Here is a 17,584-nt window from a genome sequence, read left to right as displayed (position 1 = left end):
CAGTTAAAAATATTATTTTATATACGGTATTTAATGTCTACATAATAATTTATAAATAGGTGTTATTTGCAAGTGAGTTTGTGGTTACCCAAACATTAATAGAATACTATTTTCCAAATGAAAGTAAAAATGATTATCATTATATTTGGACAACTGGTAAATGGACTTATTGTAATGCAACTTGTCAAGGTATCAAAAAGAGAGATGTACAATGCCAAAGAATTGAGGATAATCTAATAGCGGAAAATAGTTTTTGTCAAATGAAACAACCAAAAAGTTTCATGGAATGTAATTCAAATTGCATTTTACGGTAAATAAATATTTCATGAATTTATAAATAAAACAAAAATGAAAATCTTTATAATTTAAAGTAAATATTCGCTATATAATTACAGATGGGATATCGAAAGCGAATCAGCATGTTCTGCAAAATGTGGAAATGGTACAAAAAAAATTAATTACAATTGTGTACAAGATTTTCTTCAAGGAATGAGCACTGTGAAAAAATTGATTCCAATATTTTGTTCACACATTAAAAAACCAAGTGAATTTAAAGGATGTTATACAAATTGTATTACTGCAAATTGGAAATATTCGAATTGGGGAGATTGTAATGTTACTTGTGGTGGTGGTGGTGTTAGAACAAGAAGTGCACAGTGTATTGACAATAATACTGGACAAAAATTAAACGATAATATGTGTAGTTTAAAAAAAGTAAACTTGATGGAATCATGTGGTCTCAATGAGTGTCCCAAGTGGGTCACTGGACCATGGTCACCTGTAAGTTGTATATTATAATTATTTCGTGTTATTGAAATGTTTTTACATTGTATAATTAATATATAATATATTAATTAAAATATTTATTTGCAGTGCTCAGTTACTCTCGGTAAAGGTGAAGAAAAAAGACAAGTTACATGTCAAATTGGAAATACAATAATTGACAATTCATCTTGCAAAGGATCAAAGCCTGTTAACCGAAAAATTTGCAGTAAACATTCTTCTATTGATCCACTCAAAAAAAATAAAGTAAGTTTATTAATAAATAAAATTATTATGATGATCATTGACCAGATATAAAATTTAAAATTTCACTTGAATAATAATTTTTTTTTTTTTTTTTACTTAGATTAATTATTATGATATAGCCTTAAAATTAATCAAAAAAATGGATGGAGCTATGAATGATTTAAGAAACCAACGCTCAAATCTGATAAGAATTTTCAAATACGATGAAAGACTATTACTGCAACAACAGAATCAACAAATAACAAATTCATTCATTCAATTTCAAAAGTATTTCGAAAATGCTCACAATCATGGAGCCAATTACAAAACATGTGATAATACAATTATTACAACAGTACACAAGGGTTTTAAAAGTGCAAACAGCAATATAAATAATTGTTTCGCTACTTTATCAAAAAATTTGGCATTGAAAATTAATGAAATTGATTCAGCAATAAATGTAAGTCATGATTATTCAACTCACGTATTTAATAATACCAAAAATTTAAATAATCTATCCCCTTTTTTATTTTTTTTTTATTTTAAATTTTGCATACTAATATTTTTATTTTATAGCGTGGGCGCAAAAAGTATAATCACACAAGCAATCTCAAACACAATTGTAGTGAAAACAATATTGCAATATCAATTGAATATTGTAATTCGGAAATGGCATCTGCTACTGAATCAATTGAGGCACTTGAAACCAGCGCAAAAGCATTTCAAAATTATACAACACAGTCTTTAAAGACAAAAGATTCATGTTATAATGAAGCTACTGAATCGTTTAGTCGATTACTTAAAAATGCTTATAAATCATTCGTATCTTGTCAGTTGCTTTAAGCAAAATGTTCAAATTTGAATCATTGAAAATTATAAAGTAATATGGAAAATGTTTAATTACAAAATAAAATCAAAAATAAGTTTAAAAAAATAATACTTTTCTGCTCTCAAAGCTGCAAGTATTTATAATTATTAAATAATAGATATATAAATAAATAATTAAATAAAAAAATCTACTTGCATAAATTATATTATTTTTATTATTAAAATTTGCAATAATAAAGTTGTTTTTTCAAGTTAATTTTTGAAAATATAAAAAAAAAAAAAATGTTTTTCTATATTTTATAAATTTCAACGAAATTTATAATATTTTATCTTTTCTATTGTTCGAGTTGGGTTTTACCCCCCTGTGGCCCCCGGGGGGTTTGTTGTGGATTATGGTCTTTTCATTATTTTTTTATAATTAATTTCAAATAATTCCTTTATTCACATTTAACTTAAAAATTTGGCAAGTAAAATAAGCTAGTAAGGTAAATTAGCCTTACAAAAGAAACTAAGTCTCTTATAAGTCACATCCCTCATCATCGCGGGAGTGCCATGGGCCTGAAATCCGATCGGTTGACGACAACTTCAGGTGTTAACTATACTATTAAAGTAAAATTAAAAAATAATATTTCAATACGTTTAAAAATTTTGTCATGTTAAGACGTTGCTTTTAATAATTTTTTTCATCAGGTGCAACAATGTCTCAACGATTTTCAATTATTTATTCTTTATTTATATTCATTTTTGTATTGTTAAGAGCTGTTGATCATTTAATCGTTGCTTCTGATCTTAATGATGTCCAAGATACTACTGCAGGTATGTTTAATTAATAAATAATTTTATTCAATCGTTTATTTAAATAATTATCCATGACATGTCAATGGTAAATTTCATTGTGTCCTGCAACATTTAGTTGAATGAAATATTTAAAAAATGTATTGGAATATAATTTATATTTCTTTCATAATTTTTTTTTTATTACTCAAATGAAAATTATCAAAAAAAAAATTAATAAATCGTTTTAAATTTGTGACTGAACTTTGGATTTATCGTAATACAAATTATTAAAAATTCTCCAATATCGTAGTAATTTTTGCAACATAAAATTTCACACAAATTCCTGTTTTTTTTTTTTTCTAATATTACCAAATAAAAAAATACGCAATTAAATCATTTAAAATAAAATTAAAATATATTATACCAAAATATAAAATAATCGAATAGTCATATAACTTTCCGATGAATTAATTAATAATCGATTAATAAATTGTGTTTTTATTTTAGATAAATTAAAAAAAAATCAAGCCCATGTAGAGTTGAGGCAAAAAAAATATAAAAATAATTTATAATTTTATAAACAATTTATCCAAACTGGGCAATATGTAAATTTATCATTATATTGATTTATATTTATTTAATAACATTTTTAATTTTATTTTTGAAAAATAAAAATTTATAGATGAATTGTCAGTAACAAGGGAAAATGAACAAACATCAACAACTCCAGACTCCAGGTACTTTCAATTTGTGAAATTTATTAAATAAAAAAATTAAACTTGAAATTTCAATTATGAATTTAAAAATTTTTTTGTTTTTATAATTGTTTTATCTTGTATAATAACATACTGCCATTGGTAATTATAATAATATTATATTTTAGCTGTGAACCAATGTCTGAAGAAGATGATGATATTTCTTCACTTCGAGTACGTCAACAGATTCCCGAGGACGATACTAATCAATATTTAATTAATATCATTGTTTATGCTGATACTTCAATGTCTGACAATTATGGAAATGAACTTGAACGTTATATTACACTCACTATGGCAAAAGTAAATAATTAAAAAATATAAATAAATTTTTATATTTAAATTAATAATTGTTATTATATTTTTTCTTGTAATATTTAATTAGGTAGCAAGATTATTTAAACATTTTACAATTGGAAATTCAATTGCTTTTGGATCAGTGAAAATTGAAAAAACAAATGAAGATTTTTCAGATGAAAATAAATATGGATTTGATAAACCATTCCTGGATAATTTTTGTCAATGGCAAAGTACACAACGCAATAATTTACATGATGAAAATTTAAAAAATTCTCACGTTGCATTATTTTTAACAAGGTTTTTTTTATTTTTATGGATTATCCAGTATTCACAACTCAACAGCTATATCTCATGCATAATTTAAATATCTCGATTTTTCATTTTTTCAGAAATCAATTGGATCCAGTCGGTCACAAATATGTAGATATTTCTGGTATCGCCAACCTAGGCACAGTATGCGATCCAAATTTATCTTGCACTGGAGTAAAAGATGGTCCTTATTCAACAGCATTAGTTATTGCACACGAAATCGGTCATTTGTAAGTTTGCATTATTGGTAAATGATGAATAATTGTTAATATTAATAATATTTCTCGATTCTAATGGTCTTATTTATGAAGATTGGGAATGAAGCATGATGATGGTGATGATGATGATGATGATCACAATACATGCTTGAAGAATGACAACAACAACAGCCCATTTCACTTGATGAATCAATTTCATACAGATATACACAAGTTCATGTGGTCTTATTGTTCTTATGAATACTTGACACAATTTCTCGAGTGAGTATATAATATATCAATTGTTTTTTTATTTGATAATGTTGATAATGCTGATTTTTACAGATCTGGCAGTGGTGACTGTCTTCTTGCAAAACCCAGAGAAAAATTTGATGAAACAAGATATGGACATTTAGGTGAACAGTATTCACTTACGAAAATGTGTGAATTTGCATTTGGCCCAAAATATTATGCACTTGAACTGAATGATCGTGACAGTAAGTTATAATACTTATCAAGTTTTATTTATCGCTATACAAATATACATATATTTTTTTTTATTTTAAAATCAATAGAATGTGGAACATTTTTGTGTTATGACAATACAAGTTGGTGGTATACTTGGTCTAGCCGTCCGCTTATGGTACCAGATGGCACAACTTGTGGTGATAATAAAATATGCTATGCAGGTGAATGTATCTCGTCAAATGAAATAAAACCCATCAATGGTGGATGGAGTGATTACGGAGATTTTGGTGAATGTTCAAGAACATGTGGTGGTGGTATTAAAATGAAATATCGATATTGTAATAATCCAACACCCATGTACGGTGGTCAATATTGTTTGGGAAATGAAATATATTATGAAATTTGTGCTACTGATAAATGCCCTAAAGAAGAACCACAAGATTTTAGGTTTTTATATTGATTTCAAATTCAATTATATATTGCTCTACGCAATGTAAAATTTACCATATTAATTATTGTTTTTTATCTTTGATTTTTTTAGAGTAATACAGTGTGTTGAAATTATAAAAGAAGAGATCGATAGAATGGATCTTTCAAGTTTATTGTCAGCATTGATGACATTGATTGTCAACTGGAGAACAAAATTAGCTTATGAAGGTGAAAAATTTAGTTTATAAAATTTATTTATACAAATGTAAGTATATGTGTATTTTTAAATTTTTAATATTTAAAAAAATTTATTTTTATCTTAGATCCTAACGAGCCTTGTGTATTGTATTGTAAAAATTTCAACGATGGTGATTATTATCGACAAAATCAAATGATAATTGATGGCACTCCATGCAAAAACGACAATTCTCATATGTGTGTTCAAGGTGTATGCAAAAAATATGGATGTGATTATAAATTAGACTCAACTGCTGAGCTAGATATTTGTGGTGTTTGTAATGGAAATAGTTCTGATCTCAATGAATGTCCCCAGTGGGTCACTGGGCCATGGTCACCTGTAAGTTGTATACTATATTTTTATGTTATAAAATTTTTTACATTGTAATTAATATACATGTATACTGATTTAAATATTTATCTGCAGTGCTCAGTTACTATTGGTGAAGGTGAAGAAGTAAGACAAGTTACATGTCAAATTGGAAATACAATAATTGATAATTCATCTTGCAAAAGATCAATGCCTGTCAATAAGAAAATTTGCAAAAAATATTCTTCTATTGATAATATTAAAAATGAAGTAAGTTTATTAATGAGTAAAGCTATTATGATAATTATTGACTACATATAAAATTTAAAATTTTACTTAAATAATAATTATTTACGGCTACTGAATCAATTGAGGCACTTGAAACCAGCGCAAACGCATTTCAAAATTATACAACACAGTTTTTAAAGACAAAAGATTCATGTTATTATGAAACTACTGAATCGTTTAGTCGATTAATTAAAAATGCTTATAAATCATTCGTATCTTATCAGTCGCTTCCAACTAAAATGTTTAAATTTTAATTATTAAAATTATAAAATAATATGAAAAATGTTTAATTACAAAATAAGATGTAAAAATAAGTTTAAAAAAATAAATAAATAAATTTTTTTTGTCTTCAAAGCTGCAAGTATATAATTTAAAAAAAATAATATCATAAATGTTGTGGAGTTACGAGATGACCAGAGAGTCTTTTTATTTTTTTAGCAGATCCATGAAAGATGTACAACAGGTGTTACGATGCTCATTCAATTTAAAAATCTAAAATACATTTATAAGATTGTTTTTTTTCTTTTCACATTTTATAACTTGATTAAATTGGTGAAAATAATTTTTTTTCTTAAACTATTTTCAGTTTTTATTTTTTTATTTGTATATCCAAATTGACTCAAAATCAGAGCCAATTTTTGCTCAATATATTTTTTCTATTAAATCATGGTTTAATTTTATGATTACTGTACTAATTTGTACCACCAAGCCCGGAATTTGTATCTCAAAAATAACAACAAAAAAAAAAATTATTTACTCCAAAATGATAATTCAGGTACAAATTCTAATTTTATTGGTACAAATTAGCCTTTGTTTTGTTCTTTGAAATGCCAAAAGACCCTTAAAACAACTTGAAACTTTTTCATTGTCACGAGATGTTTTATATACTAGATCCATGACTAGAACGGATAGGTACTATTGATACAGAAAATTTTAAAATCATTTAAAATTTTTTCATTTTTAATTTATTTAAATATTTAAAAAATTTATTTCAGTTTTTTATATTACAAAAAATATTATTATTTTATTTGTATTTGATAAAGAGAAAAAAAAAAATTTTCTATAATTTTACTTGAAAATATTTTATAAAAAAATTACTAAAAAAATTACCATGAGATATTTTTGTTTTATTTTTAAATGACTTGATTATAATTCGTAAAAAAATAATTCAGATTAATTGAAATTAATATTCATTATTTTGATATTAAAATCAAAAAATTTATTATTCTCTGGAATCAATTGGCTCTTGGTTTCCAGCTTGTATCAAATTCTTCATGACTGCTCTGTTCTCTCTGTAAACAAAATATAATTTTTAAATAAATTTATTTCACGTCAATTATTATTTTACAATTGAATATTTTATGCTACACAATACACGTGGATTAAATGTATATTTCTTACCATGACGATAACTATGTGACTCCAGAACTGGTCCAATGATTTCGGCAAATACTTCTGATAACTTTTTACAATATTTATAAACAGGTGATGTTTTGTTATTATAAAGCCATGCATTATCAAACATCAGCCATACATCATGACAATAGTCCAATGGAGTCCTGTATTCTCCAGCATCGAGTTTTCTTTTAATTGTTGATAAATCCATGGGTTTTTTAACAATATCAAAATAATCTGGAATGCCAAGTGCTTGTGGATCAACTGGTTGACGAAATGGTAATGATTCTGGTACAAGTCCATATAATATTTCAAATGTTGGCATGAGTGCTTGTCGTAACTGATCTGCTTTGGATAGTGCTTGAGGTGGTGGATTATCACTACCACGTTGTGCAAGTATTCGATCAGTTGGTGTTATTGCACCTGGTGGTGGAACTTGCATAACTTGTCCAGGACTACGTATAACAAGTTCTAAACCACCAACTGTTCTTGCATTAACATTAGTTGGTGTTGTTGACATTGATGATTGTAAGCTTGGACTTTGTCTGCATGATGGTAATGATTGTTGTTGCTGTTGTTGAGCTAATTGTCGATTTTTAAATTCTTGACGTTTTCCTTCAAGTTGTTTTTCAATTTTATATATTTTTTCAGTCATCAACGAATAATATTCAGATCTTGAATTAGCCATTTCATACATATCACTCTCGACTTTCCTCGCATATGCAACTAAATTATGCAATCTTTTATCAAACATTGCTTGTGGTGGTACTGGAAATATTGCTTGTACTATGGTATGAACAAGATCATTACGTAAATCTGGTGTTACTGATTGATGCCATTCTTTTGTTCCTTGTACTGAATTTGCTGTAACTTGTCCAGCATTTAAACCATAATAAGGTTGTGCTGGACTTGGTGTTGGTGGTTGCGGCGCCATATCACCTTATTCTTGACCACTTACTGCCACTTTAAACTGTCTACATTAACTTTGTTGCCCTTGGTTAAACTGGATTGAACAGTTGACAGCTGAACTGAGTTGAAGCCGAAGCAAGTTGAAGTTTGTATACAAGTCAATTGTCATTTGTCAAGGGCTAGGGCCTAGGGGCGAGAGTAAAGTTTTAGACAAAATGGCCGTGATTAATAATGCCAATCAATGCCAAATTGCCAAATCTGTCAAATCATGCCCCAAATATAGCGCGAACAGTTATTCGGAATAACATCGGGGATGTCTCATCTCTTTCTAGAACATTTTCAACCAGCCATTGCTAGTTTTCAGACATTAGCTCAATTGTGCTCAGTCACACTTGTAATATTTTATCCACATCTTGCATAGTCTTTCTTGTTTCTTTTTTTCTTCTTGAACACCATTGTAGTGCCATTCTCAACTATAATATTTTTAACCTCTCTCTTTATTTTCTTCGACACGTCCATCTCACTAAACCTCACAATCATAACAATAAATAAAAAAAAAAAAAATTGCAATTTTTTATTTTAATTCAGACGTCATCATCATCACAAAAATAAAAAGCCATCTTGTTTGTGACTTGGGCGACGTGGCTGCCGGTGTACCGGTCATTTATTAACTTTATTATGAACAAGTGTAAGTTTAATATTATCAATATTAATTAATAATACATCATTGAACATTTTAATTCATAAATTTATTCATTATTTACATGATAATAATAATTATTTAATTGTTTGTTAATATTTAAGCAACGTGGCTCAAATACTACATTCATTTTTTTTTTTTTCATGATTTTTTTTTCTTTATGATATTCAAACAAAATGATATGATAAATGTTAATTAATAATAAACAATTGTTTAATATAGTTTCAGGTGTAGTGTTTACGCTATTAGTGGTCCTATTGGATCTCACCTTGGCAGCATCAAATGTTGGTGGTGCTGGTGGTTCTGCAACGTCAACAAATTTATACTTAACAGATTCACATCGTGATAAATTGGCTAAAGTCATTGAGCCTGGATTAAAACTTACTGATGTTGAATCTGTTTATTATGCTGTTGTTGGATTGAAACAACTTGGTCGAACAATTCCAAATTCATTGGTAATATTAATCACTTATTTTCATGTCATTTATTTTATTATTAATATTACATGATGAAATATGCATTCATATTGATAATCTATGATTCTATGATTAGTCTTTCTGATGATTATTAAAAATTACATTTCATAATTATTGTTATACATAAACTATTATAAAAATTACATTTTGTTTTTTAGGATATTTGTAATTATTTAATCAAAAGTTGCGATAAAAATGAATACAAAAATGCTGAAAGTATCAACTACATTGCCTCAACATGGAAAGCTATTGGATCATGTTCATCATCACTTCCAACAAGTACATTAATAAGTACATTGAATGCTGTTGTTGATTCATCATCATCATCAATTGCTGATTATTATCATGTTGCCTCAGCTCATGCTGCCCTTGGTCGTAAAATTGATACAACAGTTGTTGCCAAATTGTCAAAAATATTGGAAGCTGCTTCAAAAAAAGAAGAAAGTCTTTTAAATTTGGGATATATTTTCCATATTGCTGCAGAACTTGGTCCAGCTGGTAAATTTGCTTTGAATAAAATTGAAGATACAATTATTCAAGCTGATGAAGTTGATGGTAAACTTTTACAATTTGAAGGTGGTCTTTCTGTCACAAGTAAGTTGTTGATATTTTAAATAATAATAATTAGGAAAATTTAATTTATTAAATGATGTTTTTGTAAACTTTCGTTCTTCTGTAAAAACCTTGGAGATTATTTGTTTCACTGATAATAATACCAAGAAGAAAATATAATTTTTAATAGTAATATTTTTGATATTAATAAATTATTAATTGTTGATAGGTTTAATTGTAACTGGAATTGAAAAACTTTCAATGGCATTTGAAAAATTACCACCAGTAACTTCCCAACAAATTGTTAAATTGACCAACTACTTGTTATCCAGATTGACTGTTCAACAGCCGAAAGGAGTTGTTTATTTGTTATCAGCTCTCAATATGTTGGCTAAAAATAAAGTCAGCAAACCAGTTGCCATAACACTGGCTGAAAATGGAAATGTAATATCAGCTAAACAGCCATATGTCACTGTCAAAGTATGTGATGTACTTGGTAATCCTCTTGTTGCTGTACCAAATGTCGTTGCCAACTCTGCAAGTAGAGTAAGTGATGACGTGGTTGTCATTAGCAAGCAAAACTTTAAACCATCAACAACAGACAAGTAAGTATCTTGGTAATTTATATTAGTTTTTATTATTCCCAATATTTTACTGGTTTCAAAGTGTCACTTGATTCACGTTATACGCTTGGGATATAAAAAACAAATGCTCTAAACTTGTTGACAGTTGTTGATGATGATCATCAACTACATAATGAGTTTGGCAAATAAATTTTTATTATTAAATTCAGTTGATTAATTAATTTTAACTTGATGTTTTTGTTATAAGGACATTGTTTATGTTGAACTTCAATGACATAAAACCACAACGTGACTTTTACAAAGTTGATGTAGCAGCTGGTGCAGCATCAAATGCTGTTGAGGTTAAAGTCATTACAGATGTTAAAGTTGATTATCTTGAAATTGGAACTGGTGATGCTGATCAAACAACACAACCAAAACTTGTCAAGTAAGTTTATCAATTATTAAATTATCAAATGTATTTTTTATATTTATAATTATTGTTGTTGATGTTTCTAATATATTTTTTCAGAGTAAGTCATCCAAACAAATTGAGTACTAAAATTGAGGCAGACTCACAACAAAAAATTGTCATGAAATTTATGTTACGTGATACAATGAATGACAAACCAATGCGTGTTCATCAAGCCTTTGTTCGTTTTTCAACAATTGACAAAGTTACAAATCAACTTCGTGAAGTTATTTTTGTTGCTGAACCTGATTCAACAAATGTCTACAAATTTGATATGCCAATTGGTAGCTCAGCACAAACTTTCAATTATGAAAGTGGTCAATATGCTGTTAATGTTATTATTGGTGATGCATTATTGAGTAATTCATTTGAATGGTATCTTGGTGATGTATCATTAAAATTCCCTGATAAGTCAAATGAAGTTACTTCAACTGACAAATCAGCAACTGGTGGTACTTATAAACAAAAAGCCAATACATATGTACCAAAACCAGAAATCAAGGTAAATAGTATTAATATTGATTAATAATATAGAACATATGCATAATGCCAGTGCTCGTTAGCGACACTAATTTTCTTGTGTTAATGTCACCTCCAAAACACTGGCAAATTAATGGATCCTGTGTTTTTTTATTAATTATTTTGAATCAATTCAATGAGGCAAAATATAAAAAAAAACATTTCCAACATTTTTATTTATTATTTTATCAAAACCTTAAAGCATAAAATAATATATTTATAAAATATTAATTTAATTATTATTAATTAATGTTTTTTAGCACATGTTCCGTGAGCCAGAAAAACGACCACCAGTTTTGGTATCAAATCTTTTTACTGGTCTCTGTTTGGCACCAGTATTGATTCTGTTGGTTCTTTGGGTAAAACTTGATGTCAATGTATCCAAATTTCCATTTTCAATCAGCGCAATTGTTTTCCATCTTGGACTTGGCAGTGAGTATTTTTTTTTTTTAATGATTAATTCAAAAAAAAAAGAAAAAAATGATGCTCGATGCTTGACAGGCGATTACCATCTTAGTGGATCGAATTTGTTTTCAATCGAGCATATAATAATACTGTGGATTTTTCACAATTGTGATTTGATTGTTGTTTTCACAATTGCAGCCCAATTTTTCACGACATTTTTTTTATATAATTTATTTTATATTATATATTATGTAATATATTTTGATTCAATAATACTAAATATTTCGTTGTTTTTTTCACAGGCATTTTCGTACTATTTGGAATTTTCTGGTTACAACTCAACATGTTTGTAACACTTCGTTATCTTTTTGGCCTTGGTGTTGTGACATTTTTGTCAGGCAGTAAATTACTTTCACACATCAACCAGAGTCAAAAATTATCACGTTAATACATGTCCATTAACTTTTCTACTCCCCAAAAAAAAAATAATAATAATAATAAAATAATAATAATATAGAGACTATTATTTGAAACAATAATGAAAATTTTTGTGGAAAAAAAATAGTCTCAACAATCTAGTATGTAAGAGAGAAAGTTGACGAGGAGGTGAGACGACGAGATGAGGTGCGGGGGGAGTAAGAAAAGTTAATAGAGCCTACACAGAGAGATATAAAAAAAAAAAAAAAATAAACAAATGCTTTTAATAAATTCGAGTCATTTACATAAAACATGAAAAAACAAATAAATAAAAAAAACGTGCTAATTGAAAAAATTAGTAGTCATGTAAGCACGATGTTTATTATATTAATAATTATTATTACGTTCTTTATAAAATTCAACTTGTTTGTACATAATGAGACGTGATAATAGTACTGAATGATTTGTGATTTTTTTATTATGAATATTTTTTCAAAATCTCAAATGAAACTTAAAAAGTGTGCATTCCAACCAAATGGAAATCAAATGATGTTTATTTGATTAAATTAAATAAACTATATAAGTATGAATTTTTATTATTTCTTTGTACAGAATTTAAATAAAAAAATATAATAATTCTATTGAGAAATATATTTCATCAAGATGTTGTTGTTTCTTCAAGTAGATGTTTTCTTTTCTTTTCTTTTTTTCAAAGGGATAATGATAATTGGTGTGTTGTTTAATAGTTGTTGGATTTATTTGGCGAATACCACCTTTTTTCTATCAACTATGACATAAATAATTAGCTTAAAATTAATAATAATAAAAATAGGTGATAATATACATGGTATAACACTTATTTACTTTATTAAATTGAATAAACTATTTATTTTTTTAAGAATTTAAATAAATAATAATAATTGATCTACTTAGATATATTATATTTCAACATCAATATTTTGTTAGTAATTTGAGGATGTTTGAAAGATTTTTCTCTACATTGATTTTCAAATTTATATCTTATTTGTGATTTTAAACAATTTGATTGTAATTTTAATCTATTTAATTTTTTTTTTAAATTTATTGTATCATGCTCAACTAGTCCAACTCGATACCAAAAAAAATCAAAGCCTCTTTCTTTTTCACTCTAGTAAAAATCAAATAATTAAAAAAAATTAAATTCATAAAAATATAATACTAATAATAATAATAATATTTCACCTGATTATATCCAAGTGGTAAAATTTTGTCACTTTGCATTTCATATTTTTGGCAAATTTTAATTAAATCAATTAACAGCCGAGTTTTTTTTGCAAATCCTCCAAGATATTCCATTGTTGAATTAAAATTTTTCGTTAAAATAGTTAATCGTTTTTTACATTTTTCTTGGTCTTTTGAATAGAGAAAAGAAAATATAAATAGTATTATGATGATAATGATATTACAATTAAATACCTTGACGAAAACACTCTTTCATTTCCATATAAATTTCTTCAGTTGAATTTTTCTTACATGAAATATTTATAATTTTTTGATCAATGTTAATTTTCAACTGTACAATCATATCTTTCAGTTTATTAATTGAATTAATTAATTGACCAATTTGTAATGATTGACTTATCATTATTTGCTGATCTTTTGTATCATTTTTTTTGAGTCTTTCAAACAACACAAGACGTTCTCGTGTATCTAAATTAAACCAATAATAAAAACAAATTTTACATGGATAAACAATAATAATAACAACAACAACAAGTATATTACCGTTATGATATTTTGATACAACATCATTAAAATCATTTTGATAGTTAAAAATTTTTCTTTCCAATTCAATTAAGGCCATTTCATTAAAATTTTGTCCGTCTTCTCTTGCGTTGTCCAACTTGGCTTTAATAAAACAATAACTTAAAAATTTTACGTAACTTTCATTTTCAAATTTATGGTAAAAGAAAACGATGTATTAATGGGTTTTTTTTTTTTTTTTGATCAATAAAGCCGGCACTTTTTATTTATTTATTTATTTTATTAAAATTAATATAACAAACTATCATCAGGTGACATTTATCATCATAAAATTAGAATAATTAATGTGCCTATAATGTCTTTCTTTTTAATTTATTATATTTTATTATTTAATTTAGAGAAAAAAGTGAAACTGAAAACTGAAAAAAAAAAATCTTACTTATTACTGCACTTTGAGTATTTTGTAAGGAATTTTTAATTTTTTTATCTCCAGATATTACAACAGATTGTAAAAAATTCATGGTTTCACTGTGAACCGAATGAATTTTATCAGTATCTACATCGGCCTCATTGACTAGAAAATTCATTTTATCATTGTAAAATTCTTGCTGAGCATTTAATCTTTGATTATATATTTTTTCAAATCTTTCAATATTTTCTACGTGTGAGGCAAAATTTTTTTTATACAACAATTCGGCTTCATCCCATTCTTCTATTGATCCAATTATCCTACAAATAATATATCAAATAAAATATAAATATATACAATATAATTAAATTGTTGTTGTTATTATCATCATCATCATCATCATCAACGTCAACCTGAAATCCATAATGTCAAGGCCACGCTGAATAAATTTTTTGATGATCCGGATGTCCTTTCTTATGTCAGACGTCTTGAATTGAGTCATTATTTCATACCAAAAATCATCTAAAATTTTGCTATTTATTGTACCCATTTTACACTCACGTTGACTCTTTTCTTTCAACAAATTAACTCGTTGTTCAATCGTCATTTTTACTCCTTTTTTTGCCTTTTTTTTTTTCTTAATTTTCTTAGTTTCTTGTTGCATTTTTAATGAATTTCGATGGATGGATTGATTTATTTTTTTTTTTTTTAAATATGTAGATAAATGTGAGAATTTTTTTTTATTTTTTAATTTTATTAGTTTTTGACTGAAAACTGGAATTTTACTTTTTTTTTAACTTTAATAAATTTACGATTAAATAATGCTAATTATATTAAAAGCGGATATTGCAAAATCATAGCGGCACAAGACATTTTTTTTTTTTTTTTTTTTTTATGAGAAAAACAGGTTCAACGACAAATCTTCTGTGTGTGGACCAAAAAAATCATATATTATTATTATTTTTTTGAATGATATTTCTCGGAATAGTCTGATGTTAAATAAAAAAAAAAATTAAATATACAATTAAACTCCGATACGACAAATATTTAAAAAATATATTTGATTTTCATATTTAAGTCAACTGAAAATACTCAAACTGAATGTCAACTGTTTTGAATTTAGTTGAAAAAAAAAAAAATAATAATAAATTAAAATAAATTTATTCCATTATTTTCATAGAGAAGAAATAAAAATTAAAAATTTTAAACTGATATTTTATTCGAATAACGTCATTCACTTGAAAAAACCGGTTAAAATTCCTCATTTTATATTTTAATTTTGTCACGTGCTAACAAATTTTAAATATAGTATTTATTTTAAAAAATTAGCAATTACTTAATTTGTAAATAAATCATGAAAATTAATTTCTAAATTTATTTTTTACACTTATTTTAAAATAAATAATAATTTTTTTAATAAAAAATTAGGTCATTCAAGTTTTTTTTTTTTTTTCAACTTAAAATTCAATTGCAAAATAATTGTTAATAATTTTTCCAAGAAAAATATTAGTTTCATAAAATATGGGTGTGTGAAAATATTTAATTATCATTGCTAATTGTTATGATAAAAATTTAAGACGACACGTGTTTGTATACTATCGCTCGTTTAATATATTTTTTTGTTAAATTTCTAGTTCAAGATCACATCTTGATACATGATAATAATTAATATAAGTTTGTCTGTTCGGTCGACGACTTTATGAATTTTATAAAAAATAATATATAATGTAATGTACAAAATAAGTATATTATTTTAAAAATGACCTTGTATAATGTCTGTTGGCCTTGTATTATTCCTTTTTTAAATTATCGTGTATGTTCTATTCTAGCAAAGTCTCGTTTTTCGTTTTTTTATTTTACACAAAATATGAGTGAATGGATAATGATTTAAAAGTGGGGAACACTTTAATATACATCATCATCATGATCATCACCACCACCACCACCACTGTTACTATTACCACCAACGTCACCAACAAAATCCTATAAGAGTCCATCCTCAATGCCCATCACAAATAGTTACACTGGTATTATCTTCAGGTGTGTACTACATATATCTATTCACATCTTGAATTTCTGTTTAAAATTTTTAAAATAATATATTAAAACACAAGTGAATTTTTAATTTTTTTATAGGATGCAGATTTTAAGAGTAACATTATTACTTGTGATTGTTTGGGCTGCAATTTTATCAATTGCAGTTGATGCCCAAGATGAAGTACCAGAACAACAAAAAGAACTAGAACGAACAGATAGAAGTATATCAAATGAACAAGAACAACTTAAAAGACCAAAACGTGGTTTGTTATTGGCAAAAGCTGCTCTACTTGGTGGAGGAGCAATTCTTGCTAAAAAAGCACTAATTGGCAAAGGTCTAGTTCTTGGAGCAGCTCTTTATCACAAGTAATTACAAATAAATTTTCATCGAATAATCATTTAATTAATTATACACATAAATTTAATATTAATATTTTTTTTAATTTTATATATAGAAAAGGATATGGAGGCGGTGGTTATGGTCATGGGTATGGTAGTGGTTATGGTCATGGTTATGGTCATGGTTACGGTGGTAATTATGGTCATGGATACGGAAATGGATATGGAAATGGATATGGATATGGCAACAGAGGTGGATATGGAGGATACCGAGGTGGTGGATTTAGTGGTGGATATGGTGCCCATATTTACAAATCAATTTCATATCAGCCATCATCTGGCTGGTCCAGTTACAACAGCGGGTAATTGTTCATATAAATATTATATTATATATTTGTGTTTTCATTAAATATAAATTTTGATAATAATTTATTGTTTTATCTTTTTCAAGCTGGCATTAATCATTGATGATGATAATTATTAATAAAAAAATAATTGGAAGAAGAAAATCATAAAAGTCTGCATCATCAAAAATCACAATTTAAACTATTGTTTTTCATTAATTGTCATTTTAAAATTATGTAAAAATAAATTTAATAATAAAAAAAAAAAAAAAAAAACGTAAAAATAGTATAAATAATTTTTTTATTTTATTCCCACCTTTTTAATTTATTTTTTTTTTTTAAATATCTCGAGACATTTTGATAATAATCTTGCTCATTTTTTTTATTAATTTTATTAA

At 26.3% G+C, this 17,584-nt stretch overlaps 5 protein-coding genes across 5 annotated transcripts; 3 read left to right on the top strand and 2 right to left on the bottom strand.

Annotated features, from left to right (window-relative positions):
• Positions 1-4,295: 4,295 nt before the first annotated feature.
• LOC122847786 (A disintegrin and metalloproteinase with thrombospondin motifs 3-like) lies at positions 4,296-6,160 on the top strand. Its single transcript, XM_044145642.1, has 7 exons — positions 4,296-4,456; positions 4,520-4,671; positions 4,750-5,089; positions 5,184-5,299; positions 5,395-5,648; positions 5,736-5,888; positions 6,131-6,160. The coding sequence occupies exons 1-7, from the start codon at positions 4,296-4,298 to the stop codon at positions 6,158-6,160; spliced, it is 1,206 nt and encodes a 401-aa protein (XP_044001577.1).
• A 694-nt stretch (positions 6,161-6,854) lies between these two features.
• Positions 6,855-8,516, bottom strand: LOC122860666 (histone acetyltransferase p300-like). Its single transcript, XM_044164571.1, has 2 exons — positions 7,308-8,516; positions 6,855-7,198 (listed from the first exon to the last, which is right to left on the bottom strand). Exons 1-2 carry the CDS (start codon positions 8,233-8,235, stop codon positions 7,179-7,181), a joined length of 948 nt encoding a protein of 315 aa, XP_044020506.1. The 5' UTR covers positions 8,236-8,516; the 3' UTR covers positions 6,855-7,178.
• A 250-nt stretch (positions 8,517-8,766) lies between these two features.
• LOC122860665 (dolichyl-diphosphooligosaccharide--protein glycosyltransferase subunit 2) lies at positions 8,767-12,411 on the top strand. The gene is made up of 8 exons (XM_044164570.1): positions 8,767-8,898; positions 9,133-9,365; positions 9,545-9,980; positions 10,168-10,543; positions 10,770-10,949; positions 11,034-11,475; positions 11,753-11,924; positions 12,200-12,411. The coding sequence occupies exons 1-8, from the start codon at positions 8,889-8,891 to the stop codon at positions 12,343-12,345; spliced, it is 1,995 nt and encodes a 664-aa protein (XP_044020505.1). The 5' UTR covers positions 8,767-8,888; the 3' UTR covers positions 12,346-12,411.
• Positions 12,412-13,155: 744 nt separating this feature from the next.
• LOC122860664 lies at positions 13,156-15,533 on the bottom strand. The gene is made up of 6 exons (XM_044164569.1): positions 14,880-15,533; positions 14,497-14,786; positions 14,079-14,201; positions 13,770-14,003; positions 13,536-13,705; positions 13,156-13,461 (listed from the first exon to the last, which is right to left on the bottom strand). Exons 1-6 carry the CDS (start codon positions 15,128-15,130, stop codon positions 13,240-13,242), a joined length of 1,290 nt encoding a protein of 429 aa, XP_044020504.1. The 5' UTR covers positions 15,131-15,533; the 3' UTR covers positions 13,156-13,239.
• An 870-nt stretch (positions 15,534-16,403) lies between these two features.
• LOC122860663 (keratin-associated protein 21-1-like) lies at positions 16,404-17,470 on the top strand. The gene is made up of 4 exons (XM_044164567.1): positions 16,404-16,506; positions 16,603-16,869; positions 16,959-17,204; positions 17,294-17,470. The coding sequence occupies exons 1-4, from the start codon at positions 16,469-16,471 to the stop codon at positions 17,301-17,303; spliced, it is 561 nt and encodes a 186-aa protein (XP_044020502.1). The 5' UTR covers positions 16,404-16,468; the 3' UTR covers positions 17,304-17,470.
• The last annotated feature ends 114 nt before the right edge of the window (positions 17,471-17,584 follow it).

Source organism: Aphidius gifuensis, linkage group LG1 (genome assembly GCF_014905175.1).
Source record: "Aphidius gifuensis isolate YNYX2018 linkage group LG1, ASM1490517v1, whole genome shotgun sequence".
Classification (NCBI taxonomy): Eukaryota; Metazoa; Arthropoda; class Insecta; order Hymenoptera; family Braconidae; genus Aphidius; species Aphidius gifuensis.
This window is presented reverse-complemented; position numbering and strand designations above follow the sequence as displayed.

Bases quoted from the DNA above. Each gene is read 5' to 3' on its own strand.
- LOC122847786 (XM_044145642.1), top strand. From the start codon at position 4,296: ATGAAGCATGATGATGGTGATGATGATGATGATGATCACAATACATGC. The intron at 4,457-4,519 runs GTGAGTATATAA...TGATTTTTACAG, and splicing joins TACTTGACACAATTTCTCGA to ATCTGGCAGTGGTGACTGTC. The intron at 5,889-6,130 runs GTAAGTTTATTA...GTATCTTATCAG, and splicing joins TTGATAATATTAAAAATGAA to TCGCTTCCAACTAAAATGTT.
- LOC122860666 (XM_044164571.1), bottom strand. From the start codon at position 8,235: ATGGCGCCGCAACCACCAACACCAAGTCCAGCACAACCTTATTATGGT. The intron at 7,199-7,307 runs GTAAGAAATATA...TTTTGTTTACAG, and splicing joins GTCACATAGTTATCGTCATG to AGAGAACAGAGCAGTCATGA.
- LOC122860665 (XM_044164570.1), top strand. The intron at 9,366-9,544 runs GTAATATTAATC...TTTGTTTTTTAG, and splicing joins GAACAATTCCAAATTCATTG to GATATTTGTAATTATTTAAT. The intron at 11,925-12,199 runs GTGAGTATTTTT...TTTTTTTCACAG, and splicing joins TTTCCATCTTGGACTTGGCA to GCATTTTCGTACTATTTGGA.
- LOC122860664 (XM_044164569.1), bottom strand. From the start codon at position 15,130: ATGCAACAAGAAACTAAGAAAATTAAGAAAAAAAAAAAGGCAAAAAAA. The intron at 14,787-14,879 runs GTTGACGTTGAT...TATTATTTGTAG, and splicing joins CTTGACATTATGGATTTCAG to GATAATTGGATCAATAGAAG. The intron at 13,706-13,769 runs GTATTTAATTGT...TCTATTCAAAAG, and splicing joins GAAAGAGTGTTTTCGTCAAG to ACCAAGAAAAATGTAAAAAA.
- LOC122860663 (XM_044164567.1), top strand. From the start codon at position 16,469: ATGCCCATCACAAATAGTTACACTGGTATTATCTTCAG. The intron at 16,507-16,602 runs GTGTGTACTACA...ATTTTTTTATAG, and splicing joins TACACTGGTATTATCTTCAG to GATGCAGATTTTAAGAGTAA. The intron at 16,870-16,958 runs GTAATTACAAAT...TTTTATATATAG, and splicing joins GGAGCAGCTCTTTATCACAA to AAAAGGATATGGAGGCGGTG.